The 20,871-nt window shown below is 37.6% G+C and overlaps 2 protein-coding genes across 4 annotated transcripts in view; one reads left to right on the top strand and one right to left on the bottom strand.

Annotated features, from left to right (window-relative positions):
- LOC110380171 (uncharacterized) overlaps nucleotides 1–4,058 on the top strand; it is a 44,651-nt gene extending 40,593 nt beyond the window's left edge. For both annotated transcript variants that reach the window (XM_064035840.1, XM_064035839.1), the window contains exons 20-22: nucleotides 2,501–2,591; nucleotides 2,936–3,150; nucleotides 3,873–4,058. In XM_064035840.1, coding sequence (XP_063891910.1) covers nucleotides 2,501–2,591; nucleotides 2,936–3,150; nucleotides 3,873–3,972 — 406 coding nt within the window. In that variant the 3' untranslated portion in view covers nucleotides 3,973–4,058. The remainder of the gene's footprint in view (nucleotides 1–2,500; nucleotides 2,592–2,935; nucleotides 3,151–3,872) is intronic.
- Nucleotides 4,059–4,129: 71 nt separating this feature from the next.
- Nucleotides 4,130–19,800, bottom strand: LOC110380174 (high affinity cationic amino acid transporter 1). 2 transcript variants are annotated; one of them, XM_021340068.3, is made up of 15 exons: nucleotides 19,638–19,800; nucleotides 14,271–14,399; nucleotides 13,590–13,741; nucleotides 12,087–12,215; nucleotides 11,491–11,649; nucleotides 10,941–11,045; nucleotides 10,361–10,518; nucleotides 10,039–10,155; nucleotides 9,316–9,413; nucleotides 8,896–9,035; nucleotides 7,868–7,970; nucleotides 6,839–6,960; nucleotides 6,354–6,496; nucleotides 6,169–6,277; nucleotides 4,130–6,094 (listed from the first exon to the last, which is right to left on the bottom strand). In XM_021340068.3, exons 2-15 carry the CDS (start codon nucleotides 14,357–14,359, stop codon nucleotides 4,644–4,646), a joined length of 3,075 nt encoding a protein of 1,024 aa, XP_021195743.3. In that variant the 5' UTR covers nucleotides 14,360–14,399; nucleotides 19,638–19,800; the 3' UTR covers nucleotides 4,130–4,643. The 2 variants fall into 2 exon arrangements, with proteins under 2 accessions (XP_021195743.3, XP_021195744.3); XM_021340069.3 differs by lacking the exon at nucleotides 19,638–19,800 and adding an exon at nucleotides 17,285–17,431.
- Between the last annotated feature and the right edge of the window lie 1,071 nt (nucleotides 19,801–20,871).

Here is a 20,871-nt window from a genome sequence, read left to right as displayed (position 1 = left end):
CATCAGCCTATTGCAGTCCACTGCTGGACATAGGCCTCTCCAAGTGCACGCCACTGAGATCGATTTTCGGCTTCTCGCATGCTTAGTGTATTTTACACTATTTTAAATTCTGATAATATTCAAAAAGCACACTAGGTGGGTTTTGGACAGTTTATTTATTTATTTATATCAAACACAGCTAATTTAATCTTTACAGGCCCTTAGCCTAATACGACAAAATTAGTTACATTATATAAAATTTAAAAATTCAAAATTACATTTATACATACGAAAGTTACATTATACATACGAAAACTAAACATAATATCACAAAAATAATAAACTTCGTTCATAATTTTTGGAGCTATATATTTCTGAGAAAGATAAACGGGATTTTATCTTCTGTCAAAGACCTTATTACGCACACCATAAGATCAGAATCACATAATTTATAACTCATTGACATGCAAAAAATCACTCTAACAAAACTATCCACACAATAAAAAATTAACTCTAATATTTTAACCCCTTTCACAACAGACCAGATAAGAAATTGCCAATACGCAACAGATAGTCATTGCTATGATCAATGTGTATGGGTCACGAACATTCGCTAAAAACAAACGCGAGTCGCATTTGTTTGACCTTGACCTTGGGAAGTAAACAGGGAAGCTCCGGGGTAAGGTACCAACTGGCACAGATCAAGAAACACGCGAAGGTGTCAAACACAGTTAGAATTTCATGTAACCTTTCTGGATTTTTCCATTCTTATCTGATCTAAACTTAACAGTTACATTTGTGAAATTAACACTAAAATGTGTTACGGAGATTATATAGTGTTGGTTCATAAAATAACTCATATAAGTTTTCCTAACCAAAGCAGAAGTAAGATGGTATACTTGTGTAAAAAAGATGTAACCTACTAACATAAAAACCAAAACTCAATGGCGTATTCCAGTCAGAGACGATTGAGAATCTAATCTTCCCGTTGAATGCACGACTTGAATAGAGAAAAACAAAAGAAAATAAGCGAAAAATTCCAATAAGCATATCATAATATGTTGTAAAATCTATAATAAGTAAAATGTCGATGTAATGAAGGGTGAAGTTTACACAAACTGTGGTGCTTTTAATGTTTTTATTCGTGTCGTCTAGACGGCGACCATGGGGTGTCTCCCTAACATGCATCATGTCATGCCCTTTCGGTGTCCTGGACTTGTCTCATTAGGGCGGGTTTATACCTTTGTTTGTTTCATCCAGTATTTTTCGTTTTGGCAATATGTCAATGCAGGATCCTTTTCTTTCTCATGAACGTCTGTGTTAAGTACAATCCAGGAACGGAACCCTTTTCATGATCTCGCTGTTGCCTTGGGTCCTATTTCGCTTTTTAAGTTATGAATCAACAACACAACTTTGTTAAATAGCATGCATTAACGGAAATGGGCTACTGACCGATGTTCCAAATACTCCGTTTAAAAAAAATACAATTATGACGATAATATTTCAAAAAAACAAATGTGGATGCATCCTTATAATTAACTTTCTAGTGTCCTCTGCTAATGGGTTATATATTATAACATTAATAAGCACTCTGTTTGCAAGAACTAATTAAAATGGAAAGCCTCATGTATAGCGATAATTCACCCTTGCTTATGCCAACCTTATGCTTGCTAAACTTCAGACACATTCATCTAAAAAACTTGTTTTTCCTTCAAGCTTTACATTTGTTATCTCTCAGGTTTTCTCCTAAATCGTTGGTGCGTTTACAAACTTTTGGAAACCGTGCGTGTAAGAATCAAGTCTGCCATTTTATTTTGCAGGTTTAGTAAATAGGAATTTTGGATTTTAAATAACATGCTAATGTCCATCTATTGATTAATTGTACCTGAAACGTTACACTACCAATTAACGTTATTTGCCAACGAATAGAGCCACTACAAAGTCATCTATTACTTGATTTAGAAACAAATAGAAGGCATCGTTGAGCCAATTTATAACTCACATGTTCCATAGTTATACAGCGCGTGCTAACAAGCTCTCATAACCAGTTTGATGGGATTTTAAGGACCCCTATCATTTAGTATTTAGTTCAGCATTAGTCCTGCACTTGATGATCTTATTGTTAACGAGATAGCTCAATATACATATTGTTGTCCTTGTGCAGTTTATAGTTTTATACATGAAGCAAATGATGATGTTCTTTAATGACTTCGAAAGTGGGATGTGCATCAAGTAGCTTCTATTGCTTGGTTTAACCTTTTGTTGTGTCCAGTTTTTGAGCACCCTAATCGGTCATTAGTGATTTCAATAGCCGACATGTCGTAAGGTATATTTATTTATTGAAAATTTGTCGGCTTGTCTGGATCTGAAATAGTGATCTTATCCTGATTCACTCTATACACTTTTGAATTCGATTTTTATAAAGCTAATTTTCGCAACTCGCTACCAGTCTGTGCGATTAATCAGTTGACAGTTATGATTAGCATGAAGAACATGTGTAACGATTGTTCTTGTTTCGCAGGGCTGAACGTTTATCCGGAGCTAAGAATGCTCAGTTGCAGTACGCGAGTGGCAACAGTCCTCGGCAACCGAGCACACCGCAGCTGCTGAGAGTGAGTACGACCAAGTATCTTCTCCTACCACAGTTATTAATTTAATTTCATACTTCTCTTGTGTATTTTGTCTACTAACACACTTGTATGTTGTATGTTGATTTCTGACACTTACGTGAATATTAGACATTTAAGTAAAACTACTTTTACAGATTTTATCTTATATCTCCGCCCTATGGATGCTGTAAGTAAAGGATCCGAATTCCGAACCGTCGCGATTAAATAATATTACTACAGTTTTTGTAGTCTGTCTGAAAGAACAACTGCTGATTTAACCTTGTCTAGATCACCTTCGTTTATTATGGTAATTCTGTAACGTAATACGACGATATTTCTCTCAACAGATACTAGAAGAGACAATCCAAAAGAAGGTCCCGAAGCCTCTCTTCCAGAAGCAACCATCAGCCCGAGGGCTGGAGCGCCACCGGCTCCTGTTCAACATATCGGAGAAGACCTCGGACTCCTTGTTCCAGTATCGCACCAAGTTCGTGCAGCATATGCTGACCAGCGCCATGTATGCCAACAGCGCGGTTGGAAAGCCTTGGGAGATGATTGGCAGGTGAGGGAGTCTATGAACCATTTGTTTGACCCACGTGTATTAACGTTTCGATTTTACCACTGCCATCAGCGGTGGTTGACAGAATCGAGAGATAATCACCTTCTGCCTGATAATATACATAGATGGAATAGCGAAAAGATGATCCAATAGAATTTAGTGACGTTTGAAATGTTAGTCAAATAATGGAATGTTACTATAATACGGTACTCATTTTCTATTCGATTCGAACATGGCGGCAAAATAAAATTTAATACTGCATGCACTTGAAATTAGAAATTTTATTATCTACTTTAGCACATTATAGCATGTCAAAGTCGTAAAACACTCAAATTAAAGTACAGCGCGGCCGTCTAGAGTAAGGACGGGGATGACATCACTGTCCGCCCTTTTATCCCTCGACAGTCTGGCTTGTGTTACATCGTAAAATGTTACATGACCAGATCCTCTAGGAACGATATTAGTTGTTTTAAGTAGCTCTTTTTCTCTTCCTTTTTTTTTATTATGTGTTACCACGGTTCCACTGTTTTGTCCTTAGAGAATTCATAAGCAGGATAAACACTTAGGCCCGTTTTTACTGATAATATGAACGTCTGTTTTCTTAAAGCAACTGTTTTCTATGAACTTCACGTTCTGATACAGTTTTCATTAAATTTCAATCTCCAGTTTTATTGAATGGGTTTAGCTGTTAGCATTTTGTTTAACATCACATATGTATTTTACAGTATATCCGAACAAATTATCGACGAGCTCCTTCTAGGCTGTCTGAAGGAGATGGAAGTTCGAGATCTAGTGGTCCAACTGTACAAGACAGAGACGCGTTGACGCGAAACCACATGTGATAGACAGAGACGCACAGTGTGCTCACTGACAATTTGATATATTTAATTTTTAATACATTTGTTTTTCTACATCATTGTTTTTTTATTATAACTTTCCTTATTAAACGTCATTTTGCTTAATGCGAAAATGAAACAAAATCTTGATACTTAAATTAGTATTTATTAAAATTTGCGGCTACATACACACTTGAATCACTGATGAATTTATCGACAAGTCATCTACAATAGTTTCGTCAGTCTTACTGATCATGATAATCTATATTTCGAAAACACACTACTTACAAACTAAAATTCGTATCCGTTCGTCTACAATTGCTTACTGTACAAAGACACTGCAAATGAAATAAGCTTTACATACAGTCGCACTGGCTTTTTTATGATAAAATGGCGTAACATTATCAACAAGGGTAAAAAACGTGAGTTCGTTCATACATAAATATCTATACAAAATAAGGCACTTACCATACGACTAGGCATAATACCCGGGTATCAAAATATTTGAGAAGTTAATGAATAATTTACAATATACGAAAGAAAGCTGTTGAATTTGGTTAAACGTCACATCAATACAAATAATAACAATAAGACAGTTTTGTTCAATAATATTGTCCGAACACCTTGTACTGTTTCACTTAATATCACTTTCTAAGCGAACTACACTTCTTCATCCTTGTTCATACTCAATCGGAACGAATTCAATACTTCGCCGAATTTTGCTCTCTGTCTCCTTAGCGTATCGTTTTTATCCATCTTTGGTAACTTTGATATGCTCTCAGTGCTTGAATTATCTGTTTGGTATGATTCCTCTGGTGTAGGTGGATTAGATTTCATTAGCCTTGGCTTTAAAAGCTTAGGACCACCTACCGCAAAAATGTTTTCTAATTTGTTCTTTAAGTCTTCTCTACTCATTGACATGTCTTCCTCTTCAGGCTCAGATGAATCTGATCTAGGCGCGTTTTCTTCTGTATTTTGTGCGTTGACTGGACGTAAATTTTGTGTTGGTTCCCTGGACAATAACTCTTTCTTTAAATCCAGGAACAACGATGGTCGATCCATATTGTTTACTGATAATTCGGCTTCAGCAACGTTCCCTGTGGAATGCGATCTCCTTCTTGGAATCTCTTCATCCTCAGTTGGAGCTATAGTTTTCTGGAATATATTATTCAACTTGGACATGAATTTAATCTGCCTGTCACTACCAAATCTTATATTGCCATCGCCTTGTGAATTGTTTGACTGTATGCTTACTCTAGGCTCATTAACTTCATCATCGTCTATCTCTTGTGGTTCGGGTTTGCTATATCTAGGTAGTACTGTATTAAATTTCCTATAGTTATTATTATTCTTAAAATAATTTTCATCTAGAGGTGGTGGCACTGGAATTGTTGATACTGGTGTATCATCTAATGACTCGCTGAGTGCTGGTCTGTCTATAGTGTCTGAATACCCTGATTCATCTGTTCGTGAATTTGTGTCGCTTTCGTTAAAAGCCGTTATTTCTTCGTCATCGAAATCATTAATATCGTCGTTACTGTCCAGCTTCTCCTCTTCCTCGCTAACTCTCGGCAAGTCTTCCCTGTGCACCTGAGCAATTACGTCGTATTTAGACAATACTTGATTGCCCGATGATGCATCGGACCCAGCATCTGACAGTTCACTCAAAGACTTTCTATGAGGGATGCCAGTCTCATTGGGTTCGACTGTTGATTGGCTGTCTTCTTCCTTATTTTCCTTCAAACTAATGACTTCACCGTAAGTATCTTCCTCTGCTTGCAGTACTTGATCTAGCAAGTCTATTATCTTTGCTTCTTTTTCTTCATTATTTTCAATCTGAATCTCCTGTACTATAATTTCTTCTACTTTTTTACTATTTATTGCTGTGTCTTTTAATTCCTTGTTGATCTGTTCCAAATCGTCATATTCTTCCATGTTGTCATCAGGTCGTGCAAGCGTACGAGGTGGTGTTGGTGATTCCACTACTATTTGTACCACAACCGGTGGTTTTCCATTTCTTTTTTCATGTGGTTCAAATTCTATTTCATTTGCAGTAGATTTTCCTGCCGGTTGCTTATAGAAGCACATACATATGAAATACACTGGAACTCCTAAAATGTCAAAGCAAAAAAGGTTAGTATCAAGAATCACAGAATAAAGAAGAGAAATGTCAAGAAGTGCTTACCGATTAGCAGCCAGATGAAAAGTCTTATCCACGTATTTATGTTGATGATTGCCATTAAATGCACGTTGGTGTAGATGCTGATGCAAGGAATAAACGGCACCAGGGGTGTCTGGAAATAAAAACAACAAAACATGGAAAAAAAAAAATATAAAAATTGGCATGCATCAATAAAATATTATACTTACTTTGAATGGTAATCGCTCATCACTGAAAGGCTGCAAAGCCATGATGATGACGATGGGTATAGTCAGCACGTGCAGGATGATGGCAGGAATCAGGGGCTGCTGCACGTAGACCACCACCAGAGCTATCGCGAAGCACATCACCACTGGAACAAAAATAATATTTAATTACAACTCTTTAGAACATTTGTTCCACAATTTTGCCATTCCCTTTTGAGAGAAATGATCCCAATTTCGCCCGGATGAAATGAGGGGAGCTGAGATGTTTTTAAACAACTAATAGAAAATTTCCGCTCAGTAGCTACCACAGAGTAGGAGGAACAAAATTTCTCGGCTCCAATTTGGTACAGCCTAAGCCTAAAGAAATCATATTTTATAGAAGGGACCTCAAAATTTGGGTAAAGCGAAAAAAACTCGTGGTTTACTTTGATGCAAACATTTTCTGACAGAAACCAATATCTGACCATTTTTTTAATATTTAAACTTACCAAACAAAACTATGGCTACATTGACAATTGTAGTAGAGACCCGGGTGGCTCTCTTGTCTGCTCGGCCGATGATCTGTTTCATGATGGAGTGCTTCGCTTCAGGCTCATGGAATGAACGGTATCTGTAAAATGGCAGTCTTTATTGCATCTTCGTAATTATCTTATGAATTACCCTCCTGGCATACATCTCCTAGCATGAATCGTTTTTACGGATATTCAGCAGCCAGGAAGTCTGACAATCAGAGTTGCCAAGGGGATCGGTTTGCCCAAAGAAATGAGTTGAAAAGGTGGTTGGGAAAAGGCTAGGCAGATAATGAATGGGTATCTCAGGCGATCCTTTCATGATATTTTTATAAGACAGTAGCAATATAGTCGACCTTTTTTAAATTAAAATAAATGCTGTATTTAGCAAGGGTGATGATGAAGTGCATGAGTGGTCATTATTTTGACAAATTCATCACAATCTATAAATAAATCTTTTGTCTCAGAATACGAGCTTCATTAACACATTCAAAGAGACGTGTTAATTGTAACATTGTAAGTATAGTTTACGATTCTGATGAACTAGACCAAAATAGTGGTTGTGACATCGAGCGTGTCGCCAAATTACAGACAATTATGTGCCAAAAAATACTTCCACGTGCTTTCCCTTTGTTTTACAATGTTTATAAAACTATGCAATATGCGTGATTTAGTATGGAGAAAAAAGGTATTCAAATAAAGCATTGTAAAATGTAGGCACTCATTTGAAAATCGTACATTTCTGGGAAGTCCCATACACGTATCATGCTCTAACCCATACCGATATAACCCAGCAATAGTCAATCACAAGATATGGTTAGTAAATTACAAAGCTAAAGAATAATACTGAATTCATTTGTAAAAATAATTCGAAGTTAGGTAGGAAATTTATCAAGGAAGGCTTTATCCGAGTGGGTGGATAAGTTCCCGCGGAATAGGGTGAAACCACTGGCATAAGTATAAAGAAGAATAAGTCATATAATGAAATGTAATCATCAAAGTTGTTACCTGAGTAAGACAACACACACAGCGACGATGGTGTAGGAGCAGAGCGTTCCGATGCACATCGTCAGTACCAGCTGTTCCAACTCCAGGCAAGCAGCTAGCAGGGCTAAAAGATGTAAGAACATATGAAAAACTAGCTACTAGGTGGTGGTAAAGGGTGCATGTAGCTGGAGCAAGTTAACATGCGCAAGTGACAAGAGCACGCGGCTGGGTATTTTGCTTTAGTACATACGCAAGCATGGGATGGATTGTGTGAAAGTAGATATGGTAAGAAAGAATGTTACTTGTGAGATGACGGCAGATAGAAGAGTATGGAAGAAGGAAACATGCTGCGCCGACCCCAAATAAAATTGGGATAAGGGCAGGAGGATGATGAAATACGCGAGTCGCTGGACCCGTACGTTTTTAAAATGCATGTAACCTGCGCATGTCAAGTAGGTTGGTATAAGTAATAGAAACATTGGATTGTGATTCCCAAGTCGAAACGTTAAACGTATTCTATCTTAGTCAAAAGAATAAAAAATACTGCTCTTACACACACGTGAATAATTAACGTCATCTTAATTACCAAAGATAAATATTATTCTTGAAAATATGACAACAGCATTATGCAGCGGAAACAATGTGACGTTGACAAAATTATAATTTCACCTTATTATGCCATCAAGTATTTGGTATTTAGCCAACACTGGATTGCTGCTCACTTCAACTCGGCACAAAATATTTTGACAAAAGGAGAGAGTGACCTTCGCTAATGATGTCCAAAATAAATAATTTCGTCACAAGCGCCAGTTTGTCTGCTGGTGTTTAGTTTATATTTAAACTCATACTAATTGTTGGTTTGTACCCTGAAGACTCCGAAGTTACTAAACCTATTTGAAAGAGTTTTTCACTGTTGGACACTTGGATAGCTACATTTCGACGTTTGACATAGGCTATATTTTATGAAGTACGGGAAGTGGTTCCCTTGCGATGCGGGTGAAACCGCGGGCCAAACCTAGATCTAGGGCTATGAATAGGGATATACTTACAAATAGCAACAGTGGGTATAAGAGTAGCGATAATAGGTGACCGCGTCGTGGCACCGACTTTAGCGAACCAGTGGAGGAAGAGGCCATCCTTCGCCATCGAATACAGCAGTCGTGGCAACGGGAATAACGCGCCAAATAAACTGAATATAATAAAAATATGAAAATAAATAATTTGTAGTAACAGAGGTCTACAAACAAAAGATGCCCCATAAGTAGGTACCTATATGATGACGTTGTAGAGTTGAAAAGTTCTTCAAGTGCTGCCTAACAGCTTACAAATTATAGGTACATATCAGTTAATTCAAGATTATGAAAACACACATGTGCCTTCCAGCCTTAACACTAGGAAGTGTAATTTTCAAGAGAAAAAGTGCTATATTAATTAGCCTAGATTCATGAACTTTTACTCTATTATCATACCTTGTAGAAATACCAAAAACGGCTCCGATGGTGATGATCCACCGCGCCCAGTCCCACCCCACTCGGGTGAACGCTACCGACACAGACGCAACACCTACCTGAAATCATCACAACATACATAACGTCAGCAACGATAACACAATCATCATAGATCCTACGAATATTATAAACACGAAAGTTTGTAAGGAACTAGACATCATGTTAGGGTATGTTTTTTACTCTTTCCCCCCAAAATTACCTGATGGATTTTTACTATTATCTTTAAATGTCAAAACAACTCATAAACTATTTTCAATCCAGATGCAGAAAGTGGTTCTTTCAACACAATTAATTATTAGCCTTTCAAAGTTATAAGAGCAATAATTTATAGGCGATTGGATTCAGAAGATTCATCTAGGCGCACAACATGTTCAACTTCAACAGCGACATTTCTGTTAAAGGATTTTGGATTCTATTTCAATGAGCACAATATTCGAATTTCTTTGTTCCTGAATTTGTTAGGCTCTGGGATAGGTAGAACGAGTAGTTACCGCGGTCCTGTAATACTAAAGGCTCCAAAAGGTACATACATGGTGGGTGTTAGTCAGTAAGTTTGACACTCCCTCGCGCTACACCCACAGTAAGAGGGGTCATTTGATGAATATGTTACGTTATGGCAATAGGGAATTATAACCTAATATATACATATTTACCTTCATATGTTATGAAGGTGAGGGTACTCACCAACTCATAGTACGGCACCAGCATAGTGGCCACGATGCTGACTCCCGCATACGCAATAAACACTATGAACAGAACGGACAGGATCGCTAAAGGTAGTGTCTTCCTTGGGTCTTTCACCTGTAATCATAAAATAAGTTTAATTGCCATGAATTCATTGTCCCTCAATAGGTAAGATAAATACGGAAGTGAAGATGGCTTAAAGAACCCACAGAATTTCTGTATTCAAACATCGCGTTTTGAAACAACGTAAAAATATTAACGGCCATCAACTGATCAAGTCAACTTATTAACCTCTTAATATCATTAAGGTAACAAAGCTCACCTCTTCTCCCGAAGCATTGATCACATCAAAACCGACGAAGCCGTAGAAGCAGATGGCAGCCCCCTTGAGCATGCCCCACCAGCCGTACGGGAAGAAGCCCCCCACGCCGTACCCTGGGGGTACCAGCTCCTCAGGGATGCTCCAGTTGCGGGAATCCGCTGGAGAAATCATAATACATTAATACATGATGATGGTCATACCTAAATAGTAGAACAATAAAGTGTGGCTGTCTGTCGCAAAATTTTGAATGATTATTAACTTAGCTACAAACTTTACTTACTATGCTCACAAATAAATACATTGAATTGAATTGAATTGAATAGGGTTGGTGAAAGTAAACTACCCTTTTTAACAAGATAATTGTGTCATGTTAGAAGCCTATTAAAATAGTCGCATTAGATTTATAGGGACAATGTTACATTATGTTAATGAATAAACAGTAATTACTACTACAAAATCCTGACTTACCTCCATCAAAACAGTAACAAAAGAAATACATAATTGAAACTTTAATTCTTATCGTTTGAAACTGAAGTCTTGAGAGACAAACTGCTTACTGCAAGGTTGGGACAGTACTAACCCTTGAAGGCTCCGGCGATGATAATGAAGGCGATGACAATGATGTTCATGACGGACAGCACGTTGTTTACCATCGAAGACTCGCGCACGCCGAACGACAGAACCACTGCAACATAAACACCATTGTCACACACTTCCTAAATAAACATGGTGACGCCATTGTATTTGGATCTAATGTAATTACAATTTAGAGACACTTCCTCATTTATTTGTAGTAGTTTTTGCCTGTCTTGAGATTTTGTGGGAGATGAGATATTTACGCGCTCTTTCGAAATCACTGCTTCGATAGCAAGTATCTCAGGATACAAACACCTTTTACTTTACTTATGTTAAAAAGCTGAAGTTTGTTTCGGAACTACTGGATCGAATTGAATTTTTTTAGTGTTAGGTAGACCATTTATTGAGTTCTCAAAGGATGCGGGTGCAACCGCTGATGTAAGCAGTTAGAAAATAGGAATACCATCTCACTCAAGCAGATAGCACTCTCAAGTCATCAAAACTAGGCTATTAACATAATAAATGTTGAATATAAAGAAGGCTTAGATACTCACCTCCTATGATGGTGACGAAGAAGAACGAGAAGAGATCGAAGTAGGGGGAGATGCCCAACGAGGCGTTGATAGGCATGTGGTTGAGGAACCACTCCGACATGGCGTTGTTGGATACTGCATCAATATAAGCACCTAAACCGCGGGCCACACTTGCTGCACCTAGAATAGAAAAGAATAGGACTATTTTTATCTTACTGCTGTTAGAGTTCATAATCTTACCATCATTGTCTGCCTATCGACACATCAACCATTCGAGTAGGTACAAGAATTTTTCGTGAAACGACCGCCTATCTGACTACCTCAACCAAGTTACCCGTGCAACATTTCACCCCAGGGCACAATTTCGAAACACTTTTAGTAGTTGTGTTTAATCATACGTGAGAGTCAAATAAGCCAAAAATTGTGGACCTGTGGAGCTCCATTGTTAAATCCTTAATCCTTGACAGCACCATGGACGATCCATGGAAGCTTCATCTACAGTTAGAGGAAGTTTATATAGCCATCATTGGAGAACTGGTTGAAATCCAGGCTGGTGTTTACACATAGCTTTCCCATCATTCTTTAACATCTTGTAAGTAAATGTGATTGTAACTCACCGTATGTGAACTCGATGATGTTAAACCAGCCCACTATGAAGGCGACGAGCTCCCCGACGGACACGTACGTGTAGATGTAGGCTGAGCCCGCCAGCGGCACCCGGGCACCAAACTCCGCGTAACATAGTCCTGGAAGAATTTGGGAAAATGGTAAAAACGCGTAGCCGACTGACCCTACATGACGGCTGACTGGAAGCCGACCCTAACATTGTTGGGAAAAAGGCTCGGAGTTGTTTAATGTTCTTGAGCCTGAATAGCAATGACATTTATTCTTGGCCAATGACAAACGAGTACATCTTCCTTATTAAAGTTATTCCTTAGATAGGGTATTGTAGTTATTTATAATATCTTCTATAACTCATTATTCATACGTATATCATATCATATACCTAATATGCATTAATAACTACAATGGGGTTTCAACTGAGTATTCATCATGGAGTATCCCTTTGATTTGAGTGATGTCAGTAACTCGCCGAGGCATTCAACAAAAAGGTTCAACGACATGCCGATATAAGATAATATCTTTCTATTTTACGCATTTCCCAGTAATCCTGTTTGCTGGCCGATAAAACAATAATACAATTTTGTTATCGGTGATGAAGTTTTATATTAAACATTCTTCGAATCTAATGACAAAATATAACACATTCGTGTGTTCGCGAAATTTCCTCGTACCTGCTACGTAAAAGATTTTCAAATAAAGTTTATGAGCCAAAAAAGATCAAAAAGATGCTCATAAATGCTTTAAAAGGATCAACGATCCTTACAAGGAGCTGCTATGCGTTTCAATGCAATTTTATTCCACAATAGAGAATAGTCTTAGATATCATTGATATCTTATAAACATACACATAAGTGCCATCATTTATTTCCACGCTCCAACATCATCTATAGCTTTGATTTAGCTAAGTTTATATCGATTGCTAATATAGCCAATAAAAACAAAATAAAAGGCACTACAGATACACTCGTATCTGCATAACAAATAAGTGCGAATGTTTATGATGTTCAAACAAACGAATCGATAATTGTGTGATAAGAGTAATTCCTGAGTTATAACGAGACTACACTTACGATTGTATTGTGTGTAGGTAATTTATTTACAATGTATACATTTTGCCAAGTGAGTGAAGTCATAGTCATTACCTGCAGAATAGCTGGTGTACATCAATAAATTGGACCCAAATTATAGCACTCTCATTCCAATAAATCAAGTCTGAATAGCTGTCTTCTGCATTAACATTCAATTCCTGAGATGACTATTTTGCGTACCCAAATAATCAGCAGACTCGTGGAGGATCACTCAGGCAGAACATTCCGTTCAAACAGCGAAAAAAAAAACAAATAGGATCAGGGGTACCAGAGATTATCGCTAGCATCGAAAGACATACCTATATCACACATAGAGCATAGTTCATATATCCCTAGCGTGTGCTAAAAGGACCTACGAGGCCTTTGCCCAGCATTGTCAATACACAATCCCAATCATGACTGAGTTACCTGCAAACAGCGATGTGGTGGCAGCGATGAGGAAGGACAGTATTATAGAGGGGCCGGCAGTCTTCGCTGCCACAGCCCCCACCAGCACGTACACGCCTATGCCTAGCGTGCCACCCACGCCCAGCGCTGTCAGGTCCCAGCAGTTTAAACATCTGGGGATTACATATAAACATTCTTTACTTATCTGTAGGTATACTAAAATCGTGTTATTCTTAGGAAGTTTGAAAGTGTCACCGGTAATAGAAAATCAATGTGGAAACCAGCAGTCATAGTATGGGTACGTGATGTGAAGCGATACTGTGAAGATCATTGTGTGGGGAAGGTTTAGAGCATTAACGCGATCCATGAAGAGGCAGGGAACCAAAGAAGCGATGGGTGGATTGTGTGAAAGTTGTTTGTCTGGCGATAAATGAACATGAGAAACGACATTATAGTTTTTACGAGTATCCTAAAGGTGGCCAAGGAATTCGCATTTAAATTCGACAAAAGGTATGCACTCTTCTTATTAGGATATCCTGTCCAGAATCCAAAGTATCACATTCATAATAAAATTATACGTTTTGAAGTCATTTCGGATTCTTAATTTGTTAGCGTCTCTTATGAAATTAATAAATATAAATGTAGTAAAATGAATAAAAGTAAACAAAAATAGGACTCATTTTATCAACCATATCCCCTCACCTTTTCAAACTCTCGTCACCCCTGTCAGGTTCGAACGCGCGTCTCCTGGACACGAGCCTGCAGATGGTCTGCCACGTCCCCTCAGCCATTGATCAGGTACCTCCAGCTCCACATCTGGACTGCCAACTCCTGGAACAACACACACAGCTGATGATGGAACAGCTGATAAAGACATTTGATTTTGATTGATTTCGTTTGACAGGTTAGTGTCAGGCAGTGATAGAAGAATATGAGGTTTTAGAAAAAAGGTTGTGCATAAAATTCTGCATTTGTGCATAAAGTATATTATTTGCTGCTGCGCTTGAGGTCTAGGGTTCGATTCCTGGGCGAAGTCGCTTTGTGGGTTTTAGAAACTTTCACAAAAAGCAGCCTGTACTCTGGAAGTTGGTTACTGATTCACCCGTGCATCGGAGAGCACATTAATGTCGGATCTGCGCCTGATCTCTTCCCGGTCGTGTCGGATTTTCCGTTCCATCGGGTTAGATTGAAGGAATAGTAAGCGCACTTGTGTCTGCGCAAATGCTTGTGCACTATAACATGTCCTGCTCACCTGACTGATCTCTTTATATGAGAACGCCGTGGACGAAATCGGCTTTGGTCGCCATTATTATTATATTATTCCAAATATTTATTATTTGGAGTATTCCGGACCATTTTTGCGGTTATCTCAGAGAGCTGTATGCATCACTACACCTATTGTAAAACGAATTCCGTTTGATCATGATATATCTACTCAAAAATGTGCAGGGACAATTTTGGTGGAATCTCGCCATTACACATTGGTTGGTTCACCATCATCTCAGCCACAGGACGTCGACTGCTGATCATAGGCCTCCTCCTTAGATCTCCACAGATACCTGTTGGCGGCGACCTGCATCCAGCGTCTTTCGGCGACCTTTCTATGGTTGGTTGGTTTATCGAATTTATTTACTTCATCAATAACGAGATTTACCTACCAACTTTCCACGTTCCTCTCGTAACAATGTGTAAGACAAACAGATAGAGCGACTCTGTAATCTGAGAACACTTAATCTCTGATCTTATCTCTCAGTTAACTGCTAACCTTAGGTTCACAGCGTTTCACAATTCTGATAACCGCCAGTTATCAGCTGTGAAAGAAATAACTATAGTCTTAGAACGGTAGGATGTAACAACTGATTTTGTGATGTGGATTAACTTTCTATAGCAATACTATGAAGCTGAAAAATTTGTTTCTTCGTTAATTTAACCGCGCTAATCTCAGGAACTACTGGTCCTATTTGATAAATTCAATGTTATACATTTATTCACCAAGTTGCCTAGGGCGAGAAGAGTGAAACCACTAGGATAGACTAAGTTATTTTATAATAAAACGTCTTCTTCAGCTTTATATGTAATACAAGAATTTGTTGTTCAGTTACCAAATACAAACAAGTAATCAGAGTTCTTTTCAGCCTTTTCAGGTAACAAATCGATTCCACTCATCTCATTCATCATTTACCGATCCTTGTGCCATGGATGTTGGTATGGCTGACTATTTATAAATATTTTACATGAAGCTACAGCCTATTTGAATTTTTCAACTCAGATACCTGAGTTCATTGTGAGATAAGCTTATATTTGAGCATTTTTTCCGGAAATGACTGCAGTCTTAAGTGTATGTATAGGTCCGATGGCAATAGCATACATTTCCATTTATAGATGTTAAATAGAAATACAGTGTGTACGTCAGATATATTAAAAGTGTTTCACTATCGGACTGTATATAGCAGAACGGCGCTATATACTAACCACAATAGTACATTAAATACTGCTAAATGACTCATCAGTGTTGGTTTTTTCATAATGCGATGTTACGAATTGAGAATCAGATGTGGGTTAAGTACTTAGATAGTACACGAGTATTAGTTCACAGAGTTTGAAGAGCTGCTAATGGAACTATGGAAACCATAATAAATACAAACTATAGCTTTTACAGCGACCACGTGCTGTAACTTTTTCACGTACCCGAATATACAGATTTTTTTTTTAGTGAGATCAATCTATGAGAGATGATATAGGCTTCTTTTTACCCGAATGTTTGAAATAGTTCCTTCTGCATGGGTTTAAACAGTGAGGAACTGCTATTTAAATTAACAATTGTATAATTGCATAATCAAAAACTGCAACAGAACATTGTTTTTATCTTCCTTCAAGTCATACCTAAAAGATTGTCATTCTGTAGACACTGCTGTTTATAATTATGTAGAGTAATCGCTATTTTCGTAATTGCTTAATCCCCAAACAAACATATATATGAGATAGCTGAGAGAACTTGAATACGAGACGCCTGGCTGGAGGTTATTATTCACTTCCTTGTTCGTCTATGGTTGCTCTCGTAAAACGCGAAGTGTAGGTTATATTGAATTTAAGAAGTAAATATTACTTATCTAAAATGGTTTTAGCTCAGTTCTATTTCAAAAAGTATTAGTAATTTAAGCTAATTTTTGCAAGTCTATGGCAGGATATAGTAATCAGTACCTACACGTTTTGTTAGTTATCTTCATGGAGGTAGGTCATTTATAAAAACGGAAACTGTTATTCTCGGAGTCATAAATGCCACAGAAATCGACACGGATTTGCCTGCAAGAGTTTTTTCCGCTGCTAGAGATTTTGGGTTCCAAAACGATTTGCAGAAAGGTGTCTTTATGTATGCATCCGCAAAGAGAGTCAGCAAACCTAGCGGGGCCCATTCTAGATGGTCCGAAAGAATTACAAGTTAGGAACATGGTGTGTTCAAAAAAGCTAAGTATCATTATGAAAGATATGGCAAGGGGGAGTGTCCTCCCATTCTTCATTATTATCATTGTTAATATCGAACTTTACGTCACGGTCAAAGTCATGATTAGACCACATTTTATGAGTTTCTAATGAATGAATGTATTTTTATAATGTAATGTCATTCATACATTTTCATCGAATTGGAAGGAGCATGAGTTTCCCGTTACTCTACCATACTCTACCATCACAGTTTCCCACAATTCACCAGGACTTACCCCAATTTCTTCACTCACTGTCCCAAAATTCTTCACCCCTCTGACCCCAACTTCTTCACGCCCCCCACATATCCCAAACAGAAGAATGTTAACGTGACACCGCGCCTGCGCTCTGCGCGTATCTAAACACTAGATAACAATAAGGTCCCTGATTAGATAAGGCACAATTATCGGAAGATCTTTTTAACTTGTTTCACCGAGATACTTCACTATCGCAACTGTGTTACAATAATGTTTATCTTAGAACGTATTAAAAGTCTGCTCTTGGTACAAGCAAAGTTTTTGGGTGGGTCTAGCTATTCTCATCATCATCATTTCCCTGTTCTTATTCCAATTTCCAGCATGGCTTCTTCTATACCTTCCTATCTGATGTCCTCTCACAAGTAAAGGTGCCGTCAGAAACATTCGTTCTGTAGTTTAAGACTAACAAAAAACCATGCAAACTAAGTATAGGTACTCAATCTGGTATTTTTTGTGGGGGGGGGAAATCCTCATGGACTTCCTCCGGCTGAGGTGAAGCGGAGGGGTGTGCCGGACTCATACAGGCTAAAACCCCCCTGTGTCCTCCTTGCATGTGGGCGCGGGGCAGCGGGACTCCAAATTCTTCCGCAGCTACTCAATCTAGTCTAAACCAACTAACAATATTCTAAAAATATGTATTAATACATCTTGCAACACTTTCAAGTGTTTTCCCAATGCTCCATACAGTTAACGTTTGACGCTCTCACATCTTAAAAGTAATAGTTACGAAAATGCTCTTATCTCGCGATAAGATTTACTTGAACAACTAAGATAAATGACATAGCAGACTGCTACTAATAGTAGGTACCTATGTGGTTAATTTTGTCACGAATTTATAGGTACCTGAAGTACTTAGTTTGCACTTGTATCGCGATTTTCAATGTTTTAAACCTATCTTTTGAATAAAACTACTCAATACGTATACCTCTCCCTAAAATGTATGTATCAATGTTTTTTCGGATTAATCGTAAGCTCCTGTTTGAAAAACTATGTAATGTTTGTGCTCTATTTTTCTACATATAACTGACAAAAAAAAAGAGGTTTTACTTTCAGAAAAGGGAACTTTTTCAATCCCAAACCACAATACGGAAAGATTCAATTCCGGATGTCAGTCATTCCATGAAACTCAGGTTAGTCAGAAGCCCAGACACTTTACAACTGGTTTGGAGGTCAAATGGTGTTTGTTTCATGAATCAGACTTATGAAAACATGGTTGAACTACATATTTCCATAAACTGTTTTCCGTAATACCTACAACGGGCTGTCTTACATACTGCAGCATAGAAAAGTCATATGAGCCATCTGATTAACCTAATCTCATTTAGATATTCTTGCAAAATGCTGAAATATAAGGCGCTTTGCCCACGGAGCAACTTAAGTTGAGGAAACTATCAACATTTTAAAAGTTTCTTGTAAAAAGTTGATAGTTGCTATAACGTTTACGATTGCCGCAATTTTGTGGCAATCTGTGAGCAACTTTCATAGCCGAGTTCGTGTGACAGTGGATATCGAAGAAGCAGCATTTGCTCTCATTTTATTACGTCGTCGCCGTCGACGGCGCCAACAAAGACGGAATAATATTTAACAGTTGCTAGTTGCGGCAATCAGGAACTATCTTAGTCATCGATTACAGCAACTGAAAACTGTTGACGATTACCGGAACTCGAAACTCGAGTTGCTATGTGTGCGCGGTTCAATTGAAATATATGTAAACAGCTAGTTGCCAGTTGCCAGTTGCTCCAATAGTTGCTCCGTGGGCAAAGCGCCTAACCGTCTTACCACAAAAACTTTTAAACGTCAGTTTAAGCCTTGTCTAAAAAAATGACAAATTATGACGTTGACATGTGGTTCATTTTGCAGCCACAATTTTTTTAGACACGTGTAAATCAGGTGTTTAAGTTTTTGTAGTAAGGCCATTAGTGTTTTATTTGAAGAAAGAAGGTTATTTGTTTACTTCAGCATAACCTAACTTGGTTCTGATTAGTCATAGATTGGCTGTAAAAGTACTTATTTTCTGGAGGTATGTATAATTATGTACTTGTGTAAACACTTAACTAACGAATATAGAGCATCTAATAGTAGGTATTCATTAACGTTATTGAGTCGAAAAGCCGGAAAATTTCAAAGATCCTAATCGGTTTCAAAGCACAATATTTTGATAAAGTAATCACTTTTTATAAAAGGCATAGCAACAGGGAATCTATTGGAGTATAAAGCTTCCGGGTTAATTTACATTTAATATTTAGTAACACACCCACCTAACAAGCTATCAAATACTACAAAACAATTGATTACACATAACACACACTCTAAAATACACAAAAAACATTACCTTAAAAAATGAGAAAGTACCAAACAACACACAAATTCACACAGTTTCCACAAAGTACCGCACTTAAAGTACCACTTATATTATCACTAGCTCATTTCTTTCACTCGGGAGTAACAATATGGGTGGTTTGTACGAAAGGTGTAGGCACACTGGTGTTATCAGATACCTTCAACCGATTGCCTCTATTATCTTTGTTTTAGTATGTACACTTGGCTAAATTGACGGAACATTTCGTTTATCGCCTGATTACCTAGATGTTGCTCTTTGGTGATAATTTGATAAATCATTATTTCTTTATGAACTGTATTTACTTACCATATGACTAACTATGAGAATATTTTGTGTTATCAAGATTGATAATGCAGTTTACCTGTTTGGGGGTTTTAATTTGAGATTTATTGCGACGTAAACATTTTATGGAGATTATTTCAGGAGTACAGTAACAATAAAGTTCATTGACTTTATGATTTATCGGGATTAAGAGAAAGCTTCACTTAATTTGTCACCTTTGATTACCTACAATCTGTATACATGATAAAAGTTGAAGCAGAATAATAAGAACTGGTAACCAAAAACCGCATGCAACAGGTAAGACCACATATTGCCCAACAAAGATTTCCGAAGAAGCTTTTCTTGGCCGAGACTTTCAAAGAAATTAAAAAGGTTGTATTTCAAACAGATTAACTACTACAGGTTTTTATGAGATGCACCAAGGAGTTTTCAAAGAAAAGTTCTTTAAGATATCTTTTAAAAGGACATCACACCTATCTTGGACGTTAACCCTAGATCGATATGCAATGTACAAAACAAAAATACCCATTGTTATTCTACACTCGTGCTACTAATTATAACAATGACAAAACAATCACAAATCGAAAGGTTCAAGTCGCCAGGATATGCTGATAACGATCACTGATAAGAGCCTAGATCGACTATCTACATGCTTTATATGTGTTCATTAATTTGATTAGTATTTCTAGAAATTAAACCTAGCAAAGATAACATGTTTTCCTAGTTAGTGTTTGTTACTGATCATAGATGGCAGTAGTGTGCTGCAATTTTCAGAATATTTCCGCAGAAATATAATATAAACATAATATTTTTACTTTTAAGTGTAGGTTTTTATAAAAATATGTAAGGGTTAACTACATGTTAACTTTTATTTAATTACATGTTTGAGCCGTTTGGGGTTGAAACTCTAGGGCCGTGGGGTCCGAGCGCCCACCTTCTTGCC

This window comes from Helicoverpa armigera, chromosome 8 (genome assembly GCF_030705265.1).
Source record: "Helicoverpa armigera isolate CAAS_96S chromosome 8, ASM3070526v1, whole genome shotgun sequence".
Classification (NCBI taxonomy): domain Eukaryota; kingdom Metazoa; phylum Arthropoda; class Insecta; order Lepidoptera; family Noctuidae; genus Helicoverpa; species Helicoverpa armigera.
This window is presented reverse-complemented; position numbering and strand designations above follow the sequence as displayed.